Source organism: Telmatherina bonti (genome assembly GCF_933228915.1).
Source record: "Telmatherina bonti genome assembly, chromosome: 5".
In the NCBI taxonomy this organism is placed as follows: Eukaryota; Metazoa; Chordata; class Actinopteri; order Atheriniformes; family Telmatherinidae; genus Telmatherina; species Telmatherina bonti.
This window is the reverse complement of record NC_136623.1, coordinates 23,223,055-23,250,224: the sequence shown is the minus strand read 5'-3', so window position 1 is coordinate 23,250,224 and position 27,170 is coordinate 23,223,055. Positions and strand designations below refer to the sequence as shown.

At 38.0% G+C, this 27,170-nt stretch overlaps 1 protein-coding gene across 1 annotated transcript in view; it reads right to left on the bottom strand.

Annotated features, from left to right (window-relative positions):
• Positions 1-2,535: 2,535 nt before the first annotated feature.
• The window catches only part of LOC306756378 (dynein axonemal heavy chain 11), a gene marked incomplete at both ends in the record, with an annotated part of 40,054 nt that continues 15,419 nt past the window's right edge, over positions 2,536-27,170 (bottom strand). The window contains 48 exons of the mRNA XM_079241107.1: positions 2,536-2,783; positions 2,914-3,054; positions 3,143-3,255; positions 3,406-3,521; positions 3,605-3,787; positions 3,878-4,120; positions 4,533-4,661; positions 5,647-5,838; positions 5,956-6,183; positions 6,868-6,995; positions 7,083-7,231; positions 7,307-7,500; positions 7,595-7,717; positions 8,108-8,278; positions 8,440-8,580; positions 8,790-8,954; positions 9,075-9,279; positions 11,394-11,516; positions 11,621-11,856; positions 12,009-12,182; positions 13,429-13,563; positions 13,651-13,752; positions 13,870-14,052; positions 14,379-14,522; positions 14,624-14,737; positions 14,859-15,005; positions 15,095-15,328; positions 16,945-17,106; positions 19,190-19,332; positions 19,466-19,589; positions 19,961-20,123; positions 20,286-20,479; positions 20,575-20,736; positions 20,820-21,059; positions 21,877-21,979; positions 22,701-22,866; positions 23,114-23,318; positions 23,892-24,065; positions 24,294-24,425; positions 24,512-24,662; positions 24,764-24,912; positions 25,199-25,326; positions 25,669-25,801; positions 25,890-25,967; positions 26,260-26,454; positions 26,541-26,633; positions 26,786-26,924; positions 27,005-27,121. Of these exons, the coding sequence (XP_079097233.1) occupies positions 2,536-2,783; positions 2,914-3,054; positions 3,143-3,255; positions 3,406-3,521; positions 3,605-3,787; positions 3,878-4,120; positions 4,533-4,661; positions 5,647-5,838; positions 5,956-6,183; positions 6,868-6,995; positions 7,083-7,231; positions 7,307-7,500; positions 7,595-7,717; positions 8,108-8,278; positions 8,440-8,580; positions 8,790-8,954; positions 9,075-9,279; positions 11,394-11,516; positions 11,621-11,856; positions 12,009-12,182; positions 13,429-13,563; positions 13,651-13,752; positions 13,870-14,052; positions 14,379-14,522; positions 14,624-14,737; positions 14,859-15,005; positions 15,095-15,328; positions 16,945-17,106; positions 19,190-19,332; positions 19,466-19,589; positions 19,961-20,123; positions 20,286-20,479; positions 20,575-20,736; positions 20,820-21,059; positions 21,877-21,979; positions 22,701-22,866; positions 23,114-23,318; positions 23,892-24,065; positions 24,294-24,425; positions 24,512-24,662; positions 24,764-24,912; positions 25,199-25,326; positions 25,669-25,801; positions 25,890-25,967; positions 26,260-26,454; positions 26,541-26,633; positions 26,786-26,924; positions 27,005-27,121 (7,612 nt within the window). The remainder of the gene's footprint in view (positions 2,784-2,913; positions 3,055-3,142; positions 3,256-3,405; positions 3,522-3,604; positions 3,788-3,877; positions 4,121-4,532; positions 4,662-5,646; positions 5,839-5,955; positions 6,184-6,867; positions 6,996-7,082; positions 7,232-7,306; positions 7,501-7,594; positions 7,718-8,107; positions 8,279-8,439; positions 8,581-8,789; positions 8,955-9,074; positions 9,280-11,393; positions 11,517-11,620; positions 11,857-12,008; positions 12,183-13,428; positions 13,564-13,650; positions 13,753-13,869; positions 14,053-14,378; positions 14,523-14,623; positions 14,738-14,858; positions 15,006-15,094; positions 15,329-16,944; positions 17,107-19,189; positions 19,333-19,465; positions 19,590-19,960; positions 20,124-20,285; positions 20,480-20,574; positions 20,737-20,819; positions 21,060-21,876; positions 21,980-22,700; positions 22,867-23,113; positions 23,319-23,891; positions 24,066-24,293; positions 24,426-24,511; positions 24,663-24,763; positions 24,913-25,198; positions 25,327-25,668; positions 25,802-25,889; positions 25,968-26,259; positions 26,455-26,540; positions 26,634-26,785; positions 26,925-27,004; positions 27,122-27,170) is intronic.

The following is a 27,170-nucleotide window of genomic DNA, read 5'->3' as shown; positions in this document are numbered from 1 at the left end:
AAATCACTTCAGATATTTTTTTGTTTTATAGTTTTTGTACACTGTTTTGGCTGGTCTGAATGATATGACAAACCATAGACTGACCACCATTTTCAGCTGTGCATGCAATAAAATATTTAAAATAAAATATTTAAAATATTTTTCATCATCATGTGCAAAAAAAAAGATTTTGTGTGGTGACATTTAGAGTTAATTTTATAGGAAATGGAGATGTTTTATGACCAACAATGCACTGACTTGAGAAATTATAATTTATCATTTTTTAAAGTGCAGAGATACTAAACATTAAAAAAAATCTCACAAAAAGAATTTTATCAAACAGAATAAAGTTTAATTGTAGCACACATGTAATACATAGTATGGTTAGTATGATACAATATGAAGTTAACTTTAATGTGCTTTTAACATAAAGCAAACTTATCTCATCATAACAGAATGACAACAAAACAATTAAAGGCAGTGGGCTCAATTGTAACAGGAGCAGAAGTGCTCACTGCAAAAAAAATCTGTTTCCAAACTTTAACAAGAGGAATAGAAAACCACAGTGGCATTTATTAAAACAGATAAGATGACCATAAAAAAAAAAATCTATATTTGTGAACTTTGAAATGAAAACGTCTCTAAAAAACTCTGATTCCAATGAGCCTCAGCCATGAAAAATGATGTTGCAGTTATATTATAGGCCACACATACTGTGTTTATGAATAACTTCTTAGTGTAAGTTTGTCTTTAATGTAATTTGTGGTCCTTCATCAAATTAGCACAAAGCAACATTTTGGTTATACACGAGCGCTGCATTAATGGATTCTACTAGAACTATTTTATTCTGCTGGTTAAATTTTAAAACTAAGTCGTTTGACATTTCTGTCCAACTACAGACTGAATTTAGTTCCTTTTATTTATAAGCTACCACAGTAAAGCAGAGAATATTTTAGATGTTTCTGTAAATGTATTTTTTGTTTATTATTCCCTGTCTATCTCAGTCTTTTTTTTTTTTTTTTTTTTTTGGAAGAACAACAAAACAATATAGTTTTGGTGCTGTCAGGCAACAGGATGACCCAGATGCCCTTTCTGCCATTAACCAGGTGTCCTGCTTGGCCTTTAACATGACTTATCTGTGGCACGACCCCATCTATGCTGGGCCTCGTACCCTGCCATTTCCTCCCAAACACGACCAGCACTGTATCATTTCCCTGTCACCAAATGACTGGCTAGCTGCTGCAGTGTGCTAATGAGAGGAAGAGCAGGCAGATGAAGAGAATCTGCAGGAAGACCAGTTCTTCATTTTCCTTCAGCAATACAATACACAGAATCAATCTTCCATCCTCCATTTGTCTGTCTGTAGCCACTTGGGCTGCAAGGAGGAATTAAGAGCAACACAACAGTTATTAGTGTTAAAGAAAAGAAGGGTGATGATTTGACCTCCCCCACCTCCCAAAATACACCAGTGAAGCCACAATTTGCAATGCAGATATGTCATTTGCCTTGTTTTTACATGAGCATATTAAGATCATAAATCAAATGCTCTTCTTAAAAATATATAAAAGAAAGAAAAGTTAGAAAAAAATTAATTTAACCCATTTGCAGTTTTATCTATTGTCTCATCTCTTTACTGCTTAACCTCTCAACTTTGACTTTGCTCTAAAACAAAGATAAGATACCACTTCACTTTAAAGTCTCAGTCGAAATTTAATCTGAGCATCTTCCCACTTTTCAGTTACCTTCAGTTAAACTGGTTTAAAGAGATAACATTTTAGATAAGGTGATTCTTTCCACACACACATCCAAAATTAAAAAGGTTTTATTTGGTTCTTATTAAGTTAATCAGACTCTAACAGAGCGAGGAAAAAGATAAAGGATGGGTAATCTAATGTGTTGCTTTCTCATACAAAGCTATCAGTGTCTTTGAATAGGTTTTTCCAACAGGCTCAACTGAATGAATTACACTAGTCTGTTAGTATGCTGCCTCTGCCGTACAAAAGGTCAATGTCAAATGCACCTCATTTAAAAGTCAATAGCAGCCATGCACATCATCTCCTGGGAATTTGGTCCGGGAACCCTCCAGACAGCATTGTGTATCATTCAGTTAGCAGAGGGCAGCCAGAGAGCTTTTTTAATCTTGACCTTTCAATAAAATATGTTCCCTATCTAGAATTACATGGTTTAAAATGGAGACATAAGCTCCCAACAAATCACAGCCAGGCTCAAGGGAGACGCGTAACAGTGTCAGACACAGACACAACAGGTTTAACGTTGGCAGATAAGCAGTTGTTACGTTCATAATTCCTATAGTTTGGGATCTAAAATGTATTTATGTGCTTTGTTTCCAGGGTAATAAAAAAAATACTAAACAAAAGTATTTGATTAAAACTGTATTACTATGGGCGGTTAGTTACTACAAACAAATATAAGATAAATGGTATAAATTGTTAGTAATACATGATAAAGGCCACCTAAACATACATGTTTTGTATCCTATTTACTAAGCACTGTGGGTTGCTATTAAAAGTATCTTACTGTAACTTCAATACTTCCTCACACTGACAACAATAATGCAACACCAGCTACAACCCACTTGGCTGGGGGTTGTTTGGTCTTGAGGTGGAAGGATGACACATATGTGACCCCACGCTGTTTAGTGTGATACACTGGGCACTCAAAAGTGTTCTTTAGCTCCTGCTCCTCTGTAGGTACAGCTCGAACATACATCACCGGCATGGCTGAGGTCAGATCTCTTACGAGTGCCTCAGAGATGATGCCCGACTGCATGTCCCAGCGTGCTCCTAAGAGGACACAGGAAGTGTTGCATGATATTTTCTGTAGGTTGTAAAGTGTTGTTAAAAATACACAAAAATCTTTTTTAAGACAACAGTATTCACTGGTGTATTTAATTTTGGGTCACGTAAATCTAACCTTCTATGAAGAGTCCATGGATGTAAGCTCCCTCCCTTGGAGGATGTCCGAAGTCATCCTTCATCTTCTTTGTTACATCCACAGTCAGAGTTATCTTGTCCAGGGGCCACTGATTCTTGCGAGCGATGCTTTGCAGCACGGCTGTAAAAAGACATTGTGTTAATATTTCTGGTTCTGGTGGTACAAGTCTTGTGAAAATCAGTATCTCGTTCACAGACTGGAATCTCACCAGTAAGGAAGGACTGGGGGTTAAACAGTCCTGAGAGCCAAACAACTGAAGGTAGAACAAAATCTTGAGTCCAGCTGTCCAGCTCATGACATCTAAATATTAGATCACCAAACCTATAAATTAATAAAATTTTATCAATAATATGTAAAAGGAATATATAAAAGACAGAATTAAAAAGAATACGCTAAAGGCCATTGGAGTTAAAAAAAAAAAAAAAAGAAAAGAAAAAAAAAAGGAAACAAATAGCTGAATGATAAATTTACCATTGTGTCAGTGTTTTAGTGGAAGGATAAGACAGTCTAGTCCAGGAATCTGGAACAAAATCACTGAATAGTGCAGACTGCAGAGTCTCCATACTAGAGGAAACGGTGAGGTTTCCCTGTGGAGAAAAAAAACTTTTTTACTTTATGACGTTACTGTAAGTGCGGTCCAAACAGAGTACATAGTCACTGTAAACTGTACCTTTAAGCCAAGATCCAGCTCACTGAGGGACTTCCTTATTTCTCCTAGCAGAAGATTCATACGTTCACACTCCTGAAAGCACACCACAGTGTAGGGGCTTCGGTCCGTTGTCTTAGTCATCATCTCTGCCACGTTATATTCCTCAGGAAGCTTTTCAAGAATCTCTTCAATAATAGACATAACCTGTCAAATACAATAAAATTAAGTGTAATAATCTTATCTCTTTGTAATCTAAGCAGCTTTACAAGAGGAAGCTTTATTCTGCCTCTTCACCTTTTCATCTGTGCTCTGAACCACCCCGTCTCCTCTTAAAGAGTCCTGTGGCTGCAGATCTTGCAGAGATTTGAAAAGGTTGTCTGAGATGACAGTGAGGCACTCAAGCTCAGCATTTGGATGGAGACCATATAAAGTTGGGTTCTCAGTGGGGAGATGCTCATCGATGTAGCTGTGGTAACCACTGTAGTCCAAATATGGAGGAGCCAAGAAACCCGGGCACAAAAAGAGGTCTGCTTCAAACTATGAATTGAAAATTTACAATACACAGAAGACAACAGTTTAATTTCTTTTATATTAGATACTTACCCAAACCTTTCAGAAAAGATTAGGCTGACTGATTAGACTACAGGCAAGACAGTAAAACAAAGCAGTTCCTGTCTGAGTAAAATTGCTGTTCAGTTTTCTATCCCAAGAGGGCACCATTTACCTTAACAACACAGAAATTGTATTAACCTTTTCAAAAACGTGAACCTTTTTGAAGGTGTAGAAATCAAAATGACCATATTCTTCCTTCAAATAAACTGTTGAAATTATTCTGAATTTTGAAGCGTGTGCTTTTATGATGGGTGAAATTAACTTTAGGGGCAACTGTTCTGTTGAAAGTAAAACCACATGAGAAAATGAACAAATATTCTAATCACCACTGACTCACCATTTTTGGATTCATGAATTCTTGCAGATAGGTCTTGCACAGCCTTCTATCCCAGCCATCAGTAATGTGCCCCCCATACATGATCTCTCCAAAAAGATACCACAAGTCCTCCCAGGGCACCTGCATGGACTACAGCAAACTTAGTTTGTTAGCCGACACTACATCGCAAAGTTAAGGTATCTGAAGCTCTACAAAGATTGATTCAAACGTTTTACAGCAATGATTAAAATCTTATAATTCAAATAATTTTCAGAATGGTTTAAGACTTTTCCTTTTTTTATCCACTCATCCTTTGAAAGATAAAACAGTAGCAGGTAAGCTCACTGAATAGTAATAACCATAGGGAAATGCAAGAAAATTATGTTTCTTTACACAAACTGATCTAATGCCTAACAAAGGAGTTTTTCTCTCAGCAGGAGATTATGATCCTTCAGGGTGAAGGAGGAAGAAAAGAACCTGTGATTCATAACAAATTACAAAAGCTGTAGGTTCACAATCATTTGTACCTGTATTGTTTTGCAAATTGCTTCCTTCATCAGCTCTAATTGCAGTGATCACTTATGTAGCGTTGTGAACTGTCACATTGGCTGCATGTAATTACATTTAGGATGACGCTTCATTGCCCCCCTAATGAATTCTCTGTATACGCACATACAGGTTACTGTTTGGTTAACATAATGAAGGACATTCGTTTTTGGAGGACAGAAAACCTAGGAGATGTAATTGGTTATGACCAGAGTAATAAGAGTTCTAAGAGAAATGCATTAGGAGCTGAGAGCAGCGCAGCGCTGAAGGAATGGATTTTTTGTCTTTGTGAAATAAAGCTAAATTATAGGTTGGGTTTTCATAGTTCATAAGATTTTAAAAAAGGGAAAAAAAGAATTTTTTTTACAAATAACTCTGGAACAAAGGATTTCAAGAAATAATCAGACACCGCACAGCAATTCAACATCCCTGTCTAATGATAATGACACGGCTAATACCATTATTATTCTAAATTTAAACAGCTCAGACGACTGGAGAAAAGAAACCGAAACTTTTATTACGAGTACTAAAGAAAGAAATTGAAAATGTTAATATAGCTAAAAAAAAAAGTTATTTCATTAGATTATACTTTCGTGTTGGCCTCTAGGTAGTTGTACAACACATTGACTGAAATGGTGAGGTCTCCTGTGCTGAAAGGATAGTTGTGGTTCCACCCTTGTGGACCAAATTTACGCCGCTCTGTGACACAGGCATGAAAGAAGCAGAGTGAGAAGAACATGGTGTTGAACTCTTGTTCTCTAGAGCACATTTCCAGGTTTTCCTGAAACAAAAGAAAAGTTTCATAAAAGTTTTTAAAAAGCAAAACAAAGACAGAAAAAACAAAACCATTTTTGAGATGTGAAAGGTTTCTAGATAAAGTTTGAAGTTTTCTGCACACCTGACTGAAATTATTGAGGGCTGCATGCAGACTTGCATTCATGCCAGTCGGGGGCTCATTTGTAATTTTAATGGCATTCTCCAGTATGCCTCTGGGAATTATGTGCTGCTCAGGACTATGTACTGGTTCTCCAGTGATAAAAACCCTGAAGCTGGGATGGCTGTCCACCGCTGTGATCTCCAGAAGAGCCTCCAGAGCGGGCAGCCAGCAAGCAATGAGGTGAACATTCTAAGTAACAAACATATTGAAAAGATTAAAAAAGTTGGAGTGAACATAAAATGTGAAAATAACTAAATAAAATTAATAAAAATTACATCATAATACATTTTTTATTTCAAATGTGCCATAACATCTAACATAAAGCAATAAGTTAGAGGAAAGACGTGGGGAAGTTATTACTGTCATGCACTGCAGCATGGAGTTACATTCACATCTTACTGTGACAAAAGAAGTCTCACGTTAACTTTCAGTAAATATGTGTAGAATCTGCACAGACCAACCACGCTGTCATCTGACACAATTCCAAGAGCCAGGTTCTGTGATTATACAGTATTGTATCCGATCTTTAGTAAAACTTGTTTATGCTTTTACAATAGCAACATTAATGTAAAAAGTTAAGTTGGGTTTTATACTTATTTGTAGTCACTTTGTTTTTGTTTTCGGAAATTAAAAATTTTTCTCCATTTGGATTTAAAAAGAAAACCAAAATGGATTAACTTAGCAACAGGTTTCTTCTGGAAAGAGCCATTTATGGAGCTTATCTAGCCAATTATAGGTTTTATTGAACCAGATTGACACTATTTCCCTTGTTCAGGGGGATGGGATAATATCATTAGGAGCAGTACAGGAATGCTCCAAGTACTGAATGAAATCACTACAGTTCCCTGCAGAGTGAGTAGCATAATCTTCTACCTGGAAAATGACCCAGTGTCCCTGTTCAGAGGCATTCCTGAGAACCCTCTCAGCTACTTCCTCTTGGCCCTGTCCCAGAGACACATTGTGTAAAGTTCCCTGGTCAATGGAAAATCCCAGATTTAGACCTGCACAAAAACAATATTTAGAATTTTTATCCAGACTAAGAAATATTTTGTATGACCCGTCAGTAACAAGTAAAAGATGCATAGTACCTAACTTCTCTACATCTCTGAGTGGATCCACTCCAGGTGAGAGGATGAAGAAGACTGGGGTTGAGGGACTGCTATCCTCAAACAACTTTTCAAATTCCAACCGGACAGTTTCCACATATTTCATTCCCATGCTTTCTTCAACAAATGCCCTGTAAGGTAACATTATTAAAGATTAGTACTACACATTTGTTATAATTACAAATGTGCTGTGGCTATTCACTAACTTCAGGGCATAGGTTATCCTATCAGGACGGAGCGCTCTCAGAATGATCAGCTTCTGAAGAGAAGTCTTGTTCTTCCAATCCCCAGGCAGCCTTTCATTTTCAGGACAACTGGATTCAACAAACTTCCTCCAACGTTTGGATGAGTTCTCCATGTCTTTGTCAAGTCCACAGAAGTCCTCCATTGTAGATATTGTCTGAGACAAAGAGGCATTGTTACTTTAAATTACAGTCCAAAAAACCATAACCTCTAAGGTTTTACACCCCATTCACAAAAGACCTGCACTGTACCTTAATAGCTCCCCAGGTGTGTGGCGAAAGAAAGGACACTGCACTAACTTTACTTGTTTCTACTGGGAAGTGCAGCAGGAAGTCAAATTCTTGGACCTCAATCAGGCCCCGCTTGAGCAGAATCTAAGGGAAAACACCAAGAGTTGTATTTGTCCTCTTTTTCAACAGGAAACTAAAAGCAAACTTAGGACTGGGTTAACTTTTATTGGCTGAAAATGTGGCAGCAAATGAATGCAAAATACCCTTATGAAGGACAGCCTTCAAAGTAGCACAATTTCTATGAAGAAAACAGTTGGTGCAATGACAGATAATTGCATTATGCCATGAGAACCAACCCCCTGTCAGAACCAACTGTCTGAACAGCAGCCATGGAGCAAAGTGTGAAAGGTAATCAATAGCAGCGTATGGTATTGCTGGCTGCTTTTAATTGAAGTTAATGTGGGGGCAGAAAAGTACTTTGATTGATGAGAATGACAGCAGGCCCCACCTTTGAGGCGGACCTCAGTCCCTCACCTGGAAGGCAATGTGTGACAAGAAGGTTAACTTGTCTCTCTCAAACAGGCCCTGGCTGGTGTACAGGAATACAGAATAGGTGATGGCCTCAGTGAGGGTGTGCACTCTGGTCCTCACATCCTCATCCCATTCTGCACGCTTCATTGCTTTATTAAAGACTGAGTTGAAGGTCTGGAATACAACAAAAAAGGTAACTGACTGACAGAATATGTGGCATATTCAAACACATTTCTACATGTAGCAATGTGCCTAAAACAAAAAGTATTTGAAGTGGAATTTGTGAATTATATGTAACAGTCCTCTTCAAAGCAATACAAGGGTGAAAGTTTCACCTTGAGTGAAAACTGGTACATGGGGTTAATCTTGCTAAGGTCATTGACAATAAAGAAGAGGAGCGATGCTCTCTCAGCTGCAGGGCGGTATAGTTCTCGGGCCTCGTTGATCTTTGTCTCGTTCTCTGTGGCCTCCACCACCTGTGTGTGTTCCAAATGCACAAGATGAGCTATTAGGGTCTCAGTCATGCTCCAAAACCCTCTCATTACACATATTCCTAAGTACAACCAATTTTCAGCTAATGTAGTAAAATAAGGCACTTTTACGACTTTCAATATCACCTAAGCAATCAAGAAAATAAAGAAATAAATACATAACAGCATAGAACTATTTGATGTAATAACCTTACCTTACACTGGATGTGAGCAGCTGTGCTTTTGGTGTTTTCAAGTTGCACCACCAGAGAAATATCACCCAGAAAATTGCCATGGGCTGCTGAAAGGCGACTCAGCAGGTCATCTTCAAAGCTTTTCAGTGCAATCTTGAAATGGTTCTGCTGTGTGGTCAGCTCCATCTTGGTGAATAAAATGATATTTTATAGATCTCCCTGTTTGAGTTTATGACTAAAAGATTTCAAATAAATAAAATACTTCAGTCTGTGTCTTAAAGTTTCACATAATATGAACATGTTTACCTTTAGGGCTTCCAGATTAGGTCTCTCGTAGGACACTACCTGTCCCAGCAGCTGTTCCTCCAGGCCCACAGGAGTCACTGTGAAGTTAATGAGGGTGGTTTGGGCCTGTAGCTCAGGAGGGAAATGTGGATTGGCCAATTTGGTGTGAAGAATGAGTTGAAAATTACTGTTGTACTCACACTCCTTGCACCCAATAAGAATGTACCTGGATAACATGATAGAAGAGGATTTAAAGTATTGTGGGAAGGGGAAAATGATGGCGTAAAAGCTGCTTAATTATCTATATAAAAATTGATAAGGAACAATATAAGTAAATGCAGCAGATTTCAAAATAATCAAAACTGTGTCACTGCAAAAACTCTGCATCTTAAAAGTTTGGCCCTCACGTTTAAATGGATTGCAAAGTTTGTGTTGGTTTAAGTATTGCTTCTGTAATAAACCAGTTTTACATAATTTTCTTAAATAACTTTTATTTAACTAAGAGACAACTTTTGAGATTTCAAATTTCTTGTCCCTGTAAAGACAGTGCTCTTTAAGATTCAGACAGTTTTGCACCTGATTTAAAAGTATGATAAAAAGCATATTTTTGCATATACACAACAGGCTCTAAGTGCAAGTAAAACAATTAATTAACTAAATAAAAAAATAATTACAAAAGATTATCAAAATATCAGCCAATACTTATCTGTCCCTGCATTTCAATTAAATTAGCACTGGCTTGACAAACCTGGTGGCTTTTCATTTATCTCTAATTACCCTGCTGATGTCAGGCAAGGCCCCAATTTTTATGGCACAGGTTCCTCGTGGCCTTGGTATGGTTCAACTCTATATCTTCACAAGCCAGAATTAATGTACTATTGATAGAACCATTACTCCACCAAATTAAAGTCCTTGCTGATGGATTGGCTTGTAGTCTTCCGTCAGCCATGAAAGGAATAATTAGTATTCATTACTTCACACTCTACAACATTCCAATTATTAATGAACTTCAGCTGTGGAGCCCTACCAGATCCATCATGACTGCCCCAGCAGGTTGTATTAATCATCGACAGAAACAAACGCATGGGTCATCTACAAGGAATAAACTTATAATCAGATTTACTATGATAAATTGTTGAAACTCGATATTCATGGTCATACACAGATCTCAGTGCAAGATGTAGACGTTTCTAAGGAGGAAATCAAAGCAGAAATTCAATATGTGGTTATTTTTCATTTATGCTGTTGGTTGTTCAGTTTATGGAATTTGCTGTATTTTTCTTTTAGAGGCTAATTGGTAACCGACACACTTGCAAAGCAGCTTTGTTGCAGCTAATTTGGTGTAAATGGTGTACTGAATTTGGAATTGGATCAGACTGTGCTGCAGAGGTGCACATCTTTCAAATCAGGTGTGACTGATCTGCTCATTTTTTTAACTAGTTTGCTCTTTTATGTTTTTTATGGAAGTTATGTTATGATTTTCTCGCTATTATCTGTTTGTCTGTTTCTTTGCAAGTTCATGCAAAAACTACTGGGCAGATTTTTAATTTGCTGTCTTTTTCCTGAGAGTGGGTCTTATTCTAACTTACATTAAATTAAATTTGGGTAGGAATTACAACCACAGAAATGTTTAAAGATTCTTCACAAGATGGGTGGAGAGATGAGCTGCTTGGTGGAGGTCTGTGCTCTCTTAGCATTTTTCTAGTTTTTATTATGAAATGATATGATAGATAATAATAGATAATAAAAGTAGAGTCTGGCATGATGAATGAAGTTTCTTGTTAAGTACTTATTTAAATTAAGCCCATGTAAGATCCCACTCCATCTTGGTAAGAATGAAGTCAATTTCATCACGTTAGTTTTAAGGAAACATCACTTGTAAGTGTTGTAAAAGTATTGACTGTTTCATTGGATCTTTGTTGATGGAGGACCACTGAATCTAGTGTGTTAGATGCCAGCATTTTGTGGGAGACAGGGCTGCTAATACATAACCATGCCGGTCTTCAATTCAGCTTTTACGCTGAGGCTCAACTGTTCAATATTCACCACACCTAAAGAATATAAACACACAAATATACATCTATCACCCGTCTTGAGCGACCAATCAATATGTTGGCCTCAGGGATTCAGGACACGTGCCGTAAATTCATTTATAATCTAAAGAGTGGGTAATAATAATGCATTCAGTCATGTCTTGCTGGTGTTTCAAAGTTCAGTAAGGTTCAGTCATCTAGAAAATCTGCACTTATTGTGCCACAGAAATGTTAGGACAAGTTGTGTGTGTATCAACTCAGCCATGGATTAAAATATATACAAGGATGATAATGTTTCAGTACAAACCTTCCTTTTTTAATGGTTTTTCTACCTATTAAAGGCTCCAGGACTGGGTCAACCTTTTCTGGAAGATTCTCTACCAAGACTGTTTCACCACTGACAAGAGCCTGCTCAATCACATCTAGGTATCTGAATTGTCAAAAGAGAAAGATGGAAAAAAAAATATGTGTTTGCAAAGGTACATTTTAATGTTGTATTGCGAGTCTAAAAAATTAAACTCCACCTTCTCTCACCTTTTCTGTCCCAGCTGCACCACCCTAAGCTCTGACCCAAGCTGGTTTCTGATCCATTTGATTCCCTGCTGCTGAGGGTCAATGATGAGTGGCCAACGCTCGCTGTTGGTCAGGATGGCAGCGTTTTCAGTGGACATCCTATCATTTGGCAAGCCCTGGTTATGCCAAGCAGCCACAGTGGCATCATCTGTAAGCATGAGGATTGGATCCAGGCCGTCTGTTAGGGGAACAGAGACCTGGAACAAAAACAGAGGACTGATATCAGTATGAGTTAAGTTCTTGTGGAAGTGTATTCCAGTTAACAACTGAAACTGTGACGAATATGGACAGAAGGAATTTTACTGTTTGAGCAATGACAGTCTTAATTTTTGTACAAATCTGGCCTTACCACCTGAGACTGAAGGAAAGGAATCCATGCATTGTTAAATAGCTCCTCACGATACTTTCTGGTAAAGTAACCCATGTAAGAGACAAAAGCTGAAGTAAGGAGGACATCACCACACAGGGTTTTCTGTTGTTTTTCATATTGGACGATTGCCTGGGACCAGCGCTCCCTCTCTGACTGTAAGAAATACACAGAAAATAAAAAAATAAAAATAAAAAGAAAGTCCTCCTACAGTACCGCTTCAGGTAAACAGCAAGGTGACTCTGGGCTTCCCCCTCTTATTTATTGTACAAATAAAACAATATAAACACTACAACAGCAAACCCTTCCCAGTAGCTTCCAAGTTTTGCCGGAGATCCACTTAGCATCAATTTAGCATTTATTTAAACCTTCAATACTATGACTGTGAAAGTCTACAACAATAAATCATGCATGGCATTTTCGTACAAGGAGCTGTGGATCTAGAATATGTCACATAATAAATTCTCAGACAGTTAAAAATCACTATAATTTTACTCTAATGCATTATGGATCGCCTGTAATATCACTCAGTCTGGGGTGAGACATTGTTAATTTCCAACAGCTGTTGAGGCTTTGAGGTAAGTTAATGATTAAATATAGACGGCCTGATTTATTAGTCTGTACACTATTGCTTCCAGGTCAATGATATAAAGCCAAAACATTTATCTTGATATGTTTAAAAGCCAAGCTGTTCCATGCAAAGCACATTTATTTTCTGAAATAAGAAAGTCGAACAAGCAAGATGGCCCCTGATAACACCATCCTTTACTTCACATTAGGATCAATAAAAATAAAAATTCCCAATTAAAGCACACACAGAAATGAAAAACATTTGAATGTAATATTAAAGTAATTATAGAACTTTGTAGCATTTGGGGTTAAGACATGCAATCTAGTCAATTAACTATCAATCACCTTTTGATTATTTAATCTGTTGAAAAAAAATCTATAGAACTTTTTTTTTTACTACTTAAACAAAGCAGATATTTAAACATGTGCAAATGTATGCATTGCATGTAGTTTAGTACACCAACAACAACAAATACAAACTATTTCAGAGCACACAACCTGTCTACCTGTCAGAAAGAGGGCACTGTTAGAGCAGTTTTCTTGCCATCTTTATTCCTTTCTCAATTTGGGAACTGCTCAGCCAGTCAGTTGCCCAGATCAGTCATGCATTTTCTGTGGTTCAGCCCTCTCTACCTATCTCACATGTCTGTAGTGGACTGCTGGGCCAAGCTGTAAAATCTCTGTTAGACTGTCCTGCCAGGATATTACAACTTTTTGTCCAGATTACTGATGCAACTCGACAACCAGCAATGTGCCCAGCAAATTAATGGTTAATTATAAACCAGGTCAGGTTCAATGACACAACCAAAATCATCTGTCTCTTATCGTTTACCATTAGGCCTTTGACTAGCCGGTTGGCCAGGTCGATAGTTTGGGTGGTTTGCATCACCTCCTCCTGACAACTGATTTTCTCAGCTGTAGCCCTTTCAAACTGAGCGGTGAGGCTCTGGAGGCTGGCATCGAGATCCTTCAGAAACAAAAGAAGGTATGCAGACAACATTACCAAATTCTAGCATTTAGCCTGATTAACTTCATAGAACAGCATTGCACTCACTGTCAGTTTTTTATGAACTGCCAGCATTTTGGAAGTTGCTGTCTCTAGTTCTGCATTAGCTTGTGTTAATGCACATCTTTTTGGAATAATCTCACAATAAATCTACAAAAAAAAAAAAAGAAATAAAAAGAAATATTTCAGAAGACTCGTTGAGGAAAAGATCATCAGGAATTAAAAATTTTTAGAATAATCAAAGCTCCTGTGAAGGAGATGTCTGACCTCATAGTATCTGACAATATTAATAGTCCAGGCACAAAGACCAGCTGCGGCTGTAGATTTGGTCCAAACTAGGTCAGGGTGGAAATCAGGGTTTCTCAAATATTTTTGTTTCACTACAGTTAGGCAGGTCTCTGGGATGTGTTCTTTGTCATATGACACCAAGGCCTGCAGAAAATCATCCACCTGACATAAAGACAAAAGCAAGCAATACTTAAAAAATGCCACATTTAGAGCTATGGGCATTTTAAAATATGGGTTAACAATCTCTACAACAAGATGCACAGGAAACATGTTGTGAATCATCAAGAAAAGAAAAACAAAATTTTACAGCTTAAGCTGCATTATTAATAGCAATAGGAAAAGATACAGAGTGGGTGAGCATATTCAGAGCTATAGAGGTATAATGTGAGCAGTGGAGAGCTGTCCAGGGCAGGTCCAAGTTCAAGGCTCTCTGAAAAATTAGATTGACATTAATCAGGCAGATGTGATTGGCATGATGACAACTTAACCTTGCCCATGAAGGCCCGTGCCGCCTTCCAGCTCCGATCCTTAGGCACACGCCCACGTGGGGCTAGCAGGACCATCACAGCTGCTGCAACGTTGGTTACTGCTGCTGGAGGGTTAGGAAAGGCTTTCAGCTCAGTAAGATTGACCTAAAATAGAATTTTATATATTATACATTATGTATAAACATAACTGATATAATAAGAACTTATTTAAACTTAATGAATCACGTCATTTGATTATAATATACCTTGTTGAGTGTGTCCAGTGCTGCAACCGCAGCTGCCAGGGCTGGCTCTGCCTTTGCAAGATCATTTTCACAGTCTTTCTGTTTAACAGCAATTTCTGCCTGCATGACAGCAACCTGACCAAATGCAACCATAACAAACAAATCACAACAAATGCCTGTAATGGATATCATGTAGTATGAAAATTGGAATGCCATAAAAAGTGAATGAAGATCAACATGTGACAGGTTACCCAACCTTTTGTGCTTCCACATCTGCAGCTCCTCTCTTAATGCTAACCTTCTCTGTCTGCAGTCCAATTTTTGTTATTAGAGCTTCAATATTTTGGTTCTTAAATGTCAGCTCAGATTTCTGCCATGCTAACTTAGCTTTTAAATCTTCAACCTGAAAAAAACAAAAGCAATAATACAAAAAATAGCATTCTTTTTCAAATGTAATTCAAGTACCCTTAAGCACAGAATAAAGATGTTTACCTGAGCTGCAGTAGTCTGGAGTTTCTGAAGGCCTTTGTTGAGCCGGTTCATCTTGTGCTGAAGCTGAGCGCTGCTCTTTTCCAGAAGGTTTCTGTACAGGGTGATTTGCTGGAGAAAGCTCTTGGGGGTGGTGTAATTGTACCTTTTCTCATTGCGTTGGTATTTTTCACTTGCCTGGTTGACACTGGTGTGAACGTAGGCCATGAAAAGACTGATGGATTCCTGGACGGCTGGCTATAAAAATAAGCAGACAAGTGAGGAGAAGGGAGAGCAGGGCGAGCTGGATTGAGTGGAGTTTAACATCCCCAACCTGATGGGAACTGAAATATTATCTTCATAAACTTAGAATTCATCTACAAGTTCAGCCACCTTACGTGGCTGGCCCTGACTTACTCAATCTGAAATTTAGGTGCAGCTAGCAGAAATGATTATACTTTGAAACCTCTGAGAAAATAATGTGTTTGTAGCCCTGACATGCAGCTTGTAAAGCATGCACACTGCTTACATTATATCTGGTGTCCTCCAACTTTCTAGCACTGTCTACCGCAGATGTGGTACAACATTCCAACAAGAGATTCATCACATGACACACAAAGACAATGTCTCCATTAATCACGCAGTTAGCAATCAATTAAAGCTAAAACAAATGAGAAGAGAATGTGAGGATCAAACCTGAACATAACTCACAAAAAGCAGTTGTTAATGATCATACAGCCAGTAGGGAAAAAAAATCATTATTAATTAAGATCTGACATAATGTATTTTGACAAAGGATGCTGGGTTGTGTTGAGATGCAAAAGAAGCTCATTGATTGGCCTTGTATAGCAATTATTAGCAGGTCCTGCATTTCTAACTTTTAATAAATGGTTATTTTAGTTTTTGTGCCCCTGCCACCTAAAGAAGGAACATTTCTTAATGATTTGGCACATAATGTTTCACTTATTGGTCTGTTTCAACTTTAAAAAAAAAAAAAATGTTGTTATTGATGCTCAAATGCTCAAATCAACACAAAGTTTTTCTATAACTCAAAGCGTATTTTATTAAAGTGACGTTCCCTAGTGTGCACCCTTCAATAGATCTTTGGTTTAAACATCTTTTACAAGCTCAATGCTTGAATGTGCCCCGCGACCCTTAACTGGACTAAGAAGCTGAGAAAATGACATGACAGGACGTCCATGATTCACTAATTATGCAGCTTCAACAATTATTCATCCTCACTTGCTACCTCACATCAGTGCTTAGGTTGCAGCTTTTACTATGACTGTGAACCAACTGTGAATGTCCTAAAAATATCACAACATTGAAGCAGTACAACTACTAGAAAACAAATTTTCTAGACATAAGAATCTGCACATGGGCCAATGCATGCACAGAAAAGTGGGTAGTAATAATCTGGCACATGCTCACATACATGATGACACTTCCTAGTCGTAACAGCTGTGCCACCTTAAAAGGGTCGTTATGTGCTTAATCAGTCTTTTCTCATTATCATAAATGATTCTGGGTTGTGATCGTTCCACTACTATGATGGAAAACAATGATATGCCTGCGCTCACTGTGAGTCTCCAGGCATGTGTTCAGCTATTTATCAGGACCTGAGTAGAGGACTAATGATGAAGAATCTATGAAAAAGTTAATCCACCTGCACTGAAATAATTAGAAGGTGTTAATTAGAGCATAAACCAGGCTGTAGTATCAGGATATATGATAAAACTTTGTAAAATATTGTTGGACCTATATAAGTATTTTGTTTTTTTTTAGTAATATAACATAGTTCAAACACATACAGTGAGAAACAGAGGACCACAGAAAATAGTCATTTTAGAATGTAGGTTTCTCAAAAACCTGACCTCAATGTCTTCAATCTCTTGGATGAACCTGTAGCTGACCAACTGCAGAGCTTCAGTTGTCCAAGGATGAAACCAGTCAATGATTGTGCAGTTGACAAGAGCTGGGAACTGACAGGCCCTAATACGAAGAGCACTGCCTACAGGAGACAAACACAACACTACCTACAGAAAAGAAAGTAGGGAGACAAAAGATTCACCTTGTCAAAATTATACCAAAAAGTCTGTATTTTATGATTACAACATTAATCATACAGGTCGTAGAATCAAAGTTATCAATCAACAAAAGGGAAACTTTCATGACTGGAAGCCCTTTGAGTTGCCACTTTCATCAGTGTAGCATGTGGACAGCAGCCACATTCCCAGTGGGCTTGAGCAGACGGTGACGCTACCAGTGGCCCTGGCGCAAAGACTAGCTGGATGCCATACATGTGCAGTGAGGACAATATTTCCTTCCTTTTAACCCCCCAGCTTGTCTGGCTTGGTTAATCCAGCTTGTCAAACATATTTCATATTATACAGCAGCTGTGCCTTAATTTTTTCTGGCTCAAAAACATTTTTGCATGAACAAGTTTTAATAATTCACTTCTTGTTGTCAATGTAAACTATAATGGCATGATCAAGTATAACCAAAAACATAATCTGCAGTGAAACAGTAATCTGGTTTACATTTTCAGTTTGTGTTTAGTCATTGGAAATACCCTCCAGTTTGATAACTGATGAAGGTGAAGCATATATCTAGAAAGTAAATGTTTTCAGTGGCAGACTGTAATACAATTGTGATACGGGGTCTGAAAAAAATCTGTTTAATCTCGTCAGAGACCAACAGTCCGAACTAAACAAAAAGGGGAAAAAAAGCAATGAACAGCTTGTGTCATCCTCTGTCCTGCAGAAATCCTCTGACATGTTTTAAACACTAAAAAGAGTTGTCTTTTCTTTTCTCACATCTACTTGCATAATCTATAAATCAAAGATTAAATATTGAGAAACCTGTCAGTTTTTTATATGCCTTGTTTATCGTCAATGATGGTCTTATAAGCAAGAGTCCACTGGGTGTAAATTTTAATCCAACCATGAAATAAAATGTCATTATTCTCTTTTAAAAAAAAAAAAAAAAAAAAAAGTATTCTAAAAGAAAAACTGTTTTCTGCCTAAATAAGCTAAAATAAAAAAAGTGTACACTAGGCAGGGTACACCCTGAACATGTCACCAGTCTATAGCAGGGCCAAACAACCATTCACAAACAGTCCTACTGGCAATTTAGAGTAACCAGTTAACCTAACATGAAAACCCAGAAAAACATGCAAACTCCACAACCAGTTGAGCCTCCCCTCAGCCAAGAATTGAACCAGTGACTGTCCTGCTGTAAGGTCACAGTGCTAACCACTACGCCACCATGCAGTCTTAAAGCTTCTCTTATTTTGTAAATCACTAATATTTATTTGTTTTTAACAAATCTTATCTCTTGAAAAATTCATTCATTCATTTTCTAAACCCATCCATCCATCCATCCATCCATTTTCTAAACCGCTCAATCCAATTCAGGGTCGCGGGGAAGCTGGAGCCTATCCCAGCTGGCCTTGGGCGACAGGCAGGGTACACCCTGGACAGCTCGCCAGTCCATCGCAGGGCCACACAGAGAGATGGACAACCACTCATGCACACACTCATTCCTAGGGGCAATTTAGAGTAACCAATTAACCTAACATGTCTCTGGATGGTGGGAGGAAGCTGGAGAACCCACGCATGCACAGGGAGAACATGCAGACTCCACACAGAAAGGCACTGACCAAACCCCTCCCCAGCCAAGGATTGAACCAGTGACCTTCTTGCAGTGCTAACCACTGTGCCACCGTGCAGCCCCACTTGAAAAATATCAAAAACATTTTATTTTACCTTGAAAATAAAAGTAAACTTATATTACATTGATCTGAATAGGTTAATTGATTTCTTTTTACTTCCTTACTATTCCTTGGCAACAAAAACAGTTCAGAGCATTTTCTGAGCTGAACTTCCTCAAAAATCTAAATGGCTCTGGGTGTCATTAACCAGATAACCACAAGTTAGTCCTTCAGATAGTGACACTGTGTTTGAAAAAATATGGTTGATAGTGAATTTAACCCATTGCCAAGATCAAAAGTTGGTCAAGAGGAAGCACGTTAACATAATATATTGTGAGGGACGTAGTTTAAATTTTATTTGTTTAAAAAAAAACCAGCAGAAATAATTTCAGTACAACTCACTGTACCGTGAGTTGCAGTCGCACACGGTCTGTAAAGAATCTCCAGCAGTTGTCCTTGTTGTCCAGCAATCCAAGGCCTCGTACCTCAGCTCTCACACTGGATATAATATCCTCAACATCCTGTTCACTGAAGACCTCTGGAATTTCTCCTGGAGGGGAAGACATGGACATTATTATGGAAAATTGGCCTGATGAGTATTCGTGCGTAGACCACCGTACAAGAGGTATGTGTTGGCCAGACAAGTAAAGTAAAATACAGCTGTCATACTTTTTTCATCTAACCTGATGCCAGTAAGTCATTTATAACAACCAGAAAGCGCTCATCAGGTATTTGAGCCTCGGTCACAAGCAAAGCCACACGGTGATTTTTTACTCCAGTCTTTAGGAATAGTCCTGCCAGATCCATCTAAGAAAAAAATACAGTTGTCAGATAACTAATAGTTAATACTTTCACATTTTAGGAGCTATTAAATAATTACATTGACAAACTTGCTGCATCAATAAGAAATAAAATATTTCTGGGTGGTTTTTAATAGTATCTGACAATTATTTCCTGCATGGCTGCAAAAGATCAACAAAATTGCATTACATCAATATTCCCCAGGCCGTGTGAAGCTAAACTGACTGAGCTATTTTTGTAATTTTAAACCACATTTAATTTTAAATTGCATATACATAATTCAGGGGCGTGTCTTTAGAGCATGCGTTTGTAAAAACAGATTATGTGAATGTATACAATGCTTTGGATCCATCACTTGTAATAAAATTTCCATTTACCTTGAAGTCCTGGATACCATAATTGTTACTGAGAGTGAGTTGAAAAACATCTACAGAAGAAATGAAGGCAGCCAGACGAGTCAGACTCTGCTTCCCACTGCCTCCAACCCCAACCAGTAAGGCATGGCCCCTTGGAACCTCCAGGATACGATTGATACGACAACTGACAGCAACAAAATCCTAGTTATGATTTCAGGGTACAGATTATCCCTGTTAATTTATCCACTGACAGAAAATGTTAGTTTTTGTTTTGTTTTTCCACTTTTATTAGGTATATTATATGTTTTAGGATTATCATACTGACATTTAGACCAACGATACTTACACATGTTGCATAGCATCTTCAAACAGCACTAGATTCATGGCTGGATGGAGCTCATTGTAGCTTTCCAAGGCATCAGTGAGGACTGTCCTGAGTGCAGACCAGTCTGTCACAGGGGCATAGGAGGGTTCCTCACCCATGTGGGCAAAGTGACAATAGAGGAGGGGTTGTTTTTTCACCTTTTCGTCCTCTAGTCCCTGGAAGAGGACAAGCATTTGAATCTTTTAGTCAACATATTTATTGGCAGGTGAATAACAGCAATTTATTCTCCCACTCAGAACCTACACTGTACCTCAAAGCATTCATGCACTGTCCCCATCTGGTGCTTTTGAAAAAGCTGCTGGTCCTTCCCATCTACCAGTCTGTCTGAATACACTCTGAAGGTCTCATGGAGCCATACCATTGCCAAGTCAGTGCTTTCTTTCAAACAATCGGGGCCACATAAAAGAATACCCTTAAAAACAGAAATAATTATGTTAACATTTTACTGATAACTCCAACACCTAAGGGTAATCGTATGCTTAGTATGAGCACAACCTGAAAGACATTTGATATGTCTCGAAGATTGAATGTGTAATGAAACTTGATGGGTGTAGGCGGAAAATTGTGAACCATCTTGCAATGAAAAGCTATGGCAGCTTGGACCACAGCTGCAGCGCTGTCCTTAACCAGTGGACTGAAATGTAGCTGCTTCAGATGGGTGCACAGGATCTGACTGTATATTGACATCTGAGATTCAGAAGAAGGGAAGTTCACAGCAAACACTGAGAAATGTCTCTGTTGGAAACAATGACACAAACCAAATTTTAAAAACCACCAACAAGTTATGAAACACAACTTTTGCATCAGTTTACCTGGAAATAGTTTATTTACATTTGTAACTTCATTTTCAAACAATATAATCCAGAACTAAAACCAACAAGTATTAATATTTATTTAAACTTTAGGCAAAAATTTAGGGTTAGCTTTCATTATCATATTATTACAATATATTTTTTCTTTTTAGCAGATCTGCAGATCTAGATTTCCTGAGGTAAAAAAAAATGTCAAATGAAAATCTGTGCATTGTGGGAGTTACAATAAATGCCAGTTATGACATTTACTAAGAAATAAGAACAAGTAAAAACAAACAATACTCATAATAACAAGTTTTGTTTTTTTTTGGATGACAATGTGATTATAAATAAATTATGTCTGATGTAGCTTTTGTTTTATTTAATTTTCTTCCCGTTAACAGTGTTAATTTTGTAAACTACACAACGTCATGCTCTCACCTTTAGTTTAATTAACTGCAGAAGAGCACAGACAGGGATTAAAGCTAAAAATGAGCATTTTAAAATATTCTACTGACATATTCATTGGTTTGGCCATGACTGTGTGTTAAAAAAATCTGGAAACATTGACAATGCTCATCAAGTCACAAACACCTTCTGATTTTCTTTTTTTTTTTTTTTTAATTAAAAGATAGCCTGCTCTTTAGAATTTGAGCAAATCTGATTTGTATAACAAACAAATTGTTAATTTCATGTAACTTTTTGGCAAACCTGAACTTAAGATAATAAAATAGCAGTTTTATTTGGAAAACATACTGTACCTGCAACCTTGGGTTGATAATGAAGCTCCCAGCTGTTGGATTCATACAGGCAACATACTGTGTATTTTGTATTTCTTTTAAGGTCAGTTTTTGTCTGCCATACCTTCAGAACACAGGGAAAATAAACAGAAAGGTTTGGACAAATAAAGAAACTTAAACTACAGTTAAACTACACAAATGAATGACTACCATACTAACATTTTATATACCTGTCGAAAGTTTGAAGAGGTGGTTCAGTATGTTCCTTAATTTAAAGGTCATGGTTTGATAGAGTAAGGGGACCGTCTTGCATGTATGTTTTATTTACTTATTAAAAGTGTAAAAAGCATTCTTTTTATGCTTCTTAGAAATATAAACAGTTTAAACTCTTCAGAGGAAAAAAGACTTTCATGTTTTAATCTTTTCATGCTGATTTCAGGGTCAAGCACAGTTTATCCAGAGGGAGTTTTTGGCAAAAGTACATCGTCACCCTCATGTTAAAGGGACAGAGCTATAGCAGGAACAGATCACAACACCAGAGACTGCTTTCATCTTATACACTTGTCTTTGTCCATTTACACACACTGTTGCTGTTTCAGGATGAGCATGTACAAGGCAGTTACTCGTCCACGTAGATACTGGGTCCCCTCCAAACAAAAAATATGAATACTACTGTGAATATCTGTATGCTGTGTAAGGCTTTTATTATTTGCCCCAGTATACAGGAAGTTGTGAGATAGAATTAAATTAAATGAAAAAGAAAAACAAAGAACTTTACTAATCTCCAAAGGAAAATTGTACAAACTGGTGTTTTTTTAGTACCAAATGTGTAAGTGTCTTCTTACCAGTGCCCATAGTCCAGATGCTGCCGCATAAGGGTATGAGGCTGCACTGTTCCATAGCTGTCAACAGCTGATATGTTCATGTCATCTATAAAATAGACCAACCTCTTGTTGCCTGCAGGAGAGTAGCTTCTCCCTGCTCTTTTTTCTAGTGGTCCCTCCAGGATTTCTACATGGGGAAGCAAAAACAACAAAATTCAACTCACCCAAAACAATATTTACTAATAAAAAGCAGAAAAATAAAAATAAAAAAACAATCAAAACAACCTTTAGAAATGTATGGATACCTGGGTAATGTGGCTAATACAATAATTTAAGGTTCTCCCCTAACTTGAATTTAATCTTTGCCAGCAGATGGTGCTACAGTTTTCTCATAGTGCTAATGTGTTCCCCAGAATAATCCAAAAACCACTCACCCTGCAACATAAGTGAGGTAGTGTAGTGGTTGAAAGGTACTTTTAAGGTCCTGTAACTCTCTGGCAGAATGTCTAACTTGTTTTTTACAAGGGTAGTTTTCCCCACTCCAGCATTCCCCACAAGCATCAACGGCTGCCTCCTCTCCAGCAACAAGTCCATGAAGTACCACAAACGCACAGTCTCTGCTGTGTGTACCAGAACAGCCTGCAATCATGCAAACAGCGGGGAGACACAGAACAGAAACATACATGGTTATTATGGCTTTCTTTGGGAGTGATTTATTGACAGACATGTGTTCAGTGAATTGTATGTGATTTATAATTTCTCGTATTTCCCCAGAACACCACAACTATTCTGTCATAATAGCATCATTTGCTCAGAACAAAACCCCACTAATTATGGCTCAGCAAGAGCCTTTGGAGCATTCACAGCTGTACACAGGAACATAAAGAAAGACAAAGGAGTGTGGGTGATAGCTCAAGCCTTGTTGCTCATGCCTTCACCCCTACACACTGTGGTACAGGGAGTAGTAAATGGTAATCAGACACAGTGGCAAGTCTAACATCCATTTCAGAACCCCTGCCATAACCTCATGATGTGACTTCACCCTCCCTTATTATGTTCATTGAGGCATGCACACATTTTTAATATTCCTGTATTGTTCATTTTGGTTATTTTGCTTGTGATCGTCATTATTTGTCAAACCTCCTTGAAAAGTTTGTGGTTCTTTCTGAAGAGTCCTTTTCTGCCATGTAAAAGCAGTCGGTATGCTCTTACCTGCAGTGGTGTGCACATTTCCATTTCAAACTGTGGCACAATGTCAGTCCAGGGAAGGAAACGCCTAGTTTGATGGTCAAGGTAGTAGTGAAATATTGTCCCTTGTGCTGGCAGCTTCACTGTCTTCATTTCTTTGGTCCACCACTGACTGAACTCAACCTGATAATCGTGGAGCTGAACGAATCATCAAAAAATTTAATATCACACATTATGATATATATAACTTATATAACTTATAGTTAAGAATATAATTATGGTAACCTGACAGTTTTATGATAATGTTGGTCACTTGATAACACTGACATGTCAAATCACAAAACGCTGTGTTGTGAATCATCAAATATTTATGCCTTTTGTAAATATATAGTAGGATACATGAATAAACCTAAACTAAGTGAATACCTGATCTTGACAGAGGGCTCCCCCAAAAGCCCAGATGCAGGCAAAAGTGAAATAAATCTCATAGATCTCAGGAGATGACTCAGATGGAATATTTTCTGGTGTCAGGAGGCAGTCTAGCAAAGTGCAGAGTGTCTAAATGAGAAGAAAATACAATGAAATTTTCTGACTCTGAAGACTAAAGAAATAAAGAATACACTTTATGCTTGCATGGTATGAACCTGCACCATGGAGATCTCTGGGATTGGAGTAATGGTCTTGAAAGTGTTTTTCATCTGTTCTAGACAACGTGGAACATATCTTTCAAACAGTATGGTGAGGTGAGCTCTTTCCGTCTGTCGTTCTCGTTGGTCAATCCAACTGGCAACGTACCTGAGCAACAATCCACAAAAGGGTATCCAAAACCGACCTCATAAAAACCCATTTGAGATTATGTGAGAATTATAAGACAAATTACAGCTATTGTAACTTACGGGTTCCAGCCCAGGTCATGTTGGTTGACATAGAGGATCCCTGCTCTGGATACAGTGGCAGGAGTGGCCATCCTTAGGTGACTGATTTCAAACACAAGTCTCATGGATGAGGTAAGTGGGACACGCTCATTACTGGCAAGAGTCAGAACCTAAAAGGTATTATGAAGTATAACATAAAATTCTTCACAACTAGGGCTCCACAACAAGTAAGTAAAAAAAAACACTTCCATATCTCAGGTCAGACAAACTTGCTTTAGACTATTTCAAAGGCACAAGATCACCATGACATGATTCATTGCTCTGAAAAAGAAACCCCAAGTACTCACTGCAGGAAGTGATTGCTGAAGGAGGAGGAAAGAAACATCTTTTTCTGTATGTACCACCCTCACTGCTATGTGTTGTACAATAGTGTATGAGTGAACAGGAGGGAGGTACCTTGTTATCATCCATCACTGTGTTGAGTGATTCAATCCACATTGGATCAATGTCTCCATCCAACACAATCCACTTAGGCCCTAGGTGGGAGATGTTTGCCTGCTCTCGCATCAGTGATGAAAACAAACCTTGCACAGAGATTAAAGGATGCAACGAACAACAGACATTGTTCAGCGTTAGTGCTTTTTAAACACGTGAGTAAAAACACATTTTTGCTCTAATTATATTTACAAAGGGGAAACCAAGCATAGTTTTTCTAAAAAACAACATGCAGACTATGTTATCTCTGTCTTATGATTTACTAAAAGTAAAGAATGTGTAAAGGCTATTTTGCCTCTTGCCTGCAATTCTCTTGTAACTTATTTCTAAAAGATTGTAAAGCTTTTATCTCCTAATTAATGAGTCCAGTGTCTAAAACACAGAAACCAAAAGCTGTAGCTTAGTATGCCTTTAAGTCTAGATCTGTTTACCATCTTTCCACTCCCGTGTTGCAGGATGGATGAAGCCAAATAGTTCATCTCTGTCTATTGCTTTTGGATTGAGGTCATTCCAGACTGGCTTCCTCTTCAAATTTCCATAGGTCTTATGGAGGACTCTCAGTATCTGCGAAAAATTCAACACCCCACATTTAACATCTGTTACATTAAGCTGAACATTTATTTTAACAACTCCTGAGATACGAAAAGCAAACCTGGCTTTTTCCAGTCCCTGCATTTCCAACGACAAAGACAGCATGACGAAATGTCATGAGCTCCTCTAGCTGCACCACCTGACAAAAGTCAGAAATTTATCAAAGCATACACTAACTCCATAACACCTCATCCCTTGAACCCTACCATTTGGCCCTACCCCCTGTATTTTGTAGAGCTGAGGTAAACAATAAAAAGGACCTTTATCTGCAAAGATGAAGTCTACAGATGGAAATACAGATGGCCACTACTCCTTCATCTACAACAGAACAAGGGAATCTTACCTCACTAAACTAAAGAGGTAAGATCAAGGAGAAAAACTGATGTTAGACCTTTAATTTTTACATGAGTTTATCCTACTTTATATCGAACCTTGAGGATAAAGGTCTCCTCAGGCTGCAGCCGAAGCTCAAGCGTGGCGTCTCGGATGGCTTTCTCAAATTTAGAGTCTCTCTCTCTGTCCACCTCCAGGCCTGGGAACAAGTCTCCAAGCAGTCCCAAAAAGATGCTGACATCCTCAGTCACAATTTTAGGCATGTTGAAATCCCGCAATGCACGCATCAGTACCTTAATGCATGAATTAACATAAGCTCTTACATAAGAATATGCTCCTTAATATAATCTTATATATATAATATTATAGATCAATTCACCTGATCCTCTGGTCCCATCTTGTTTTTTCCTCTCAGAGTTCCAGCCAGAACCAAAACAGACTTAACTGCACGTAAACCCCAATCATAATGATCCTAATGGTAAATCAAAAAAAGGTTTCAAATTATCATAAATAATATCATGTTTGTAATGATATATATTGGATGGTTTCATGTTTCACCGTGCTACTGATGTAGCTGAAAAAAATCATTTCTGTCCAGTTTTTTGAGATGTGTTTTTTTCCTACCCGTTTGGAGAGCAGTTCTTTGCAGAGACTGTACAAAGTAGTAAACTTCCTGGCTAAAGGCTTAGCACCACAGAAGCCTTCTGCCACCAACATTATCTCACAAATAAGCTCAGTATCAGGAACCACCATGGCACAGGGCCTACGGCACAAATTCAATACACACAACTAACTTTATACTGACAAAAGAAACACTAAAGACGGCTGCAGAATGGTACCAACCTGAAGAGAGCTTTGAGGTTTTCTGGTAGCTCTGCCCTTCCTGCATAGCCGGGGTTCATAGTAATGAAAATCCCTACCAAGTCTTTCAAGACAATGTCTTGATCTAGGAAGAGGAATCTGTGGAATGACATATAACATTTACTATTGCTTTATTCTGCACAATTTC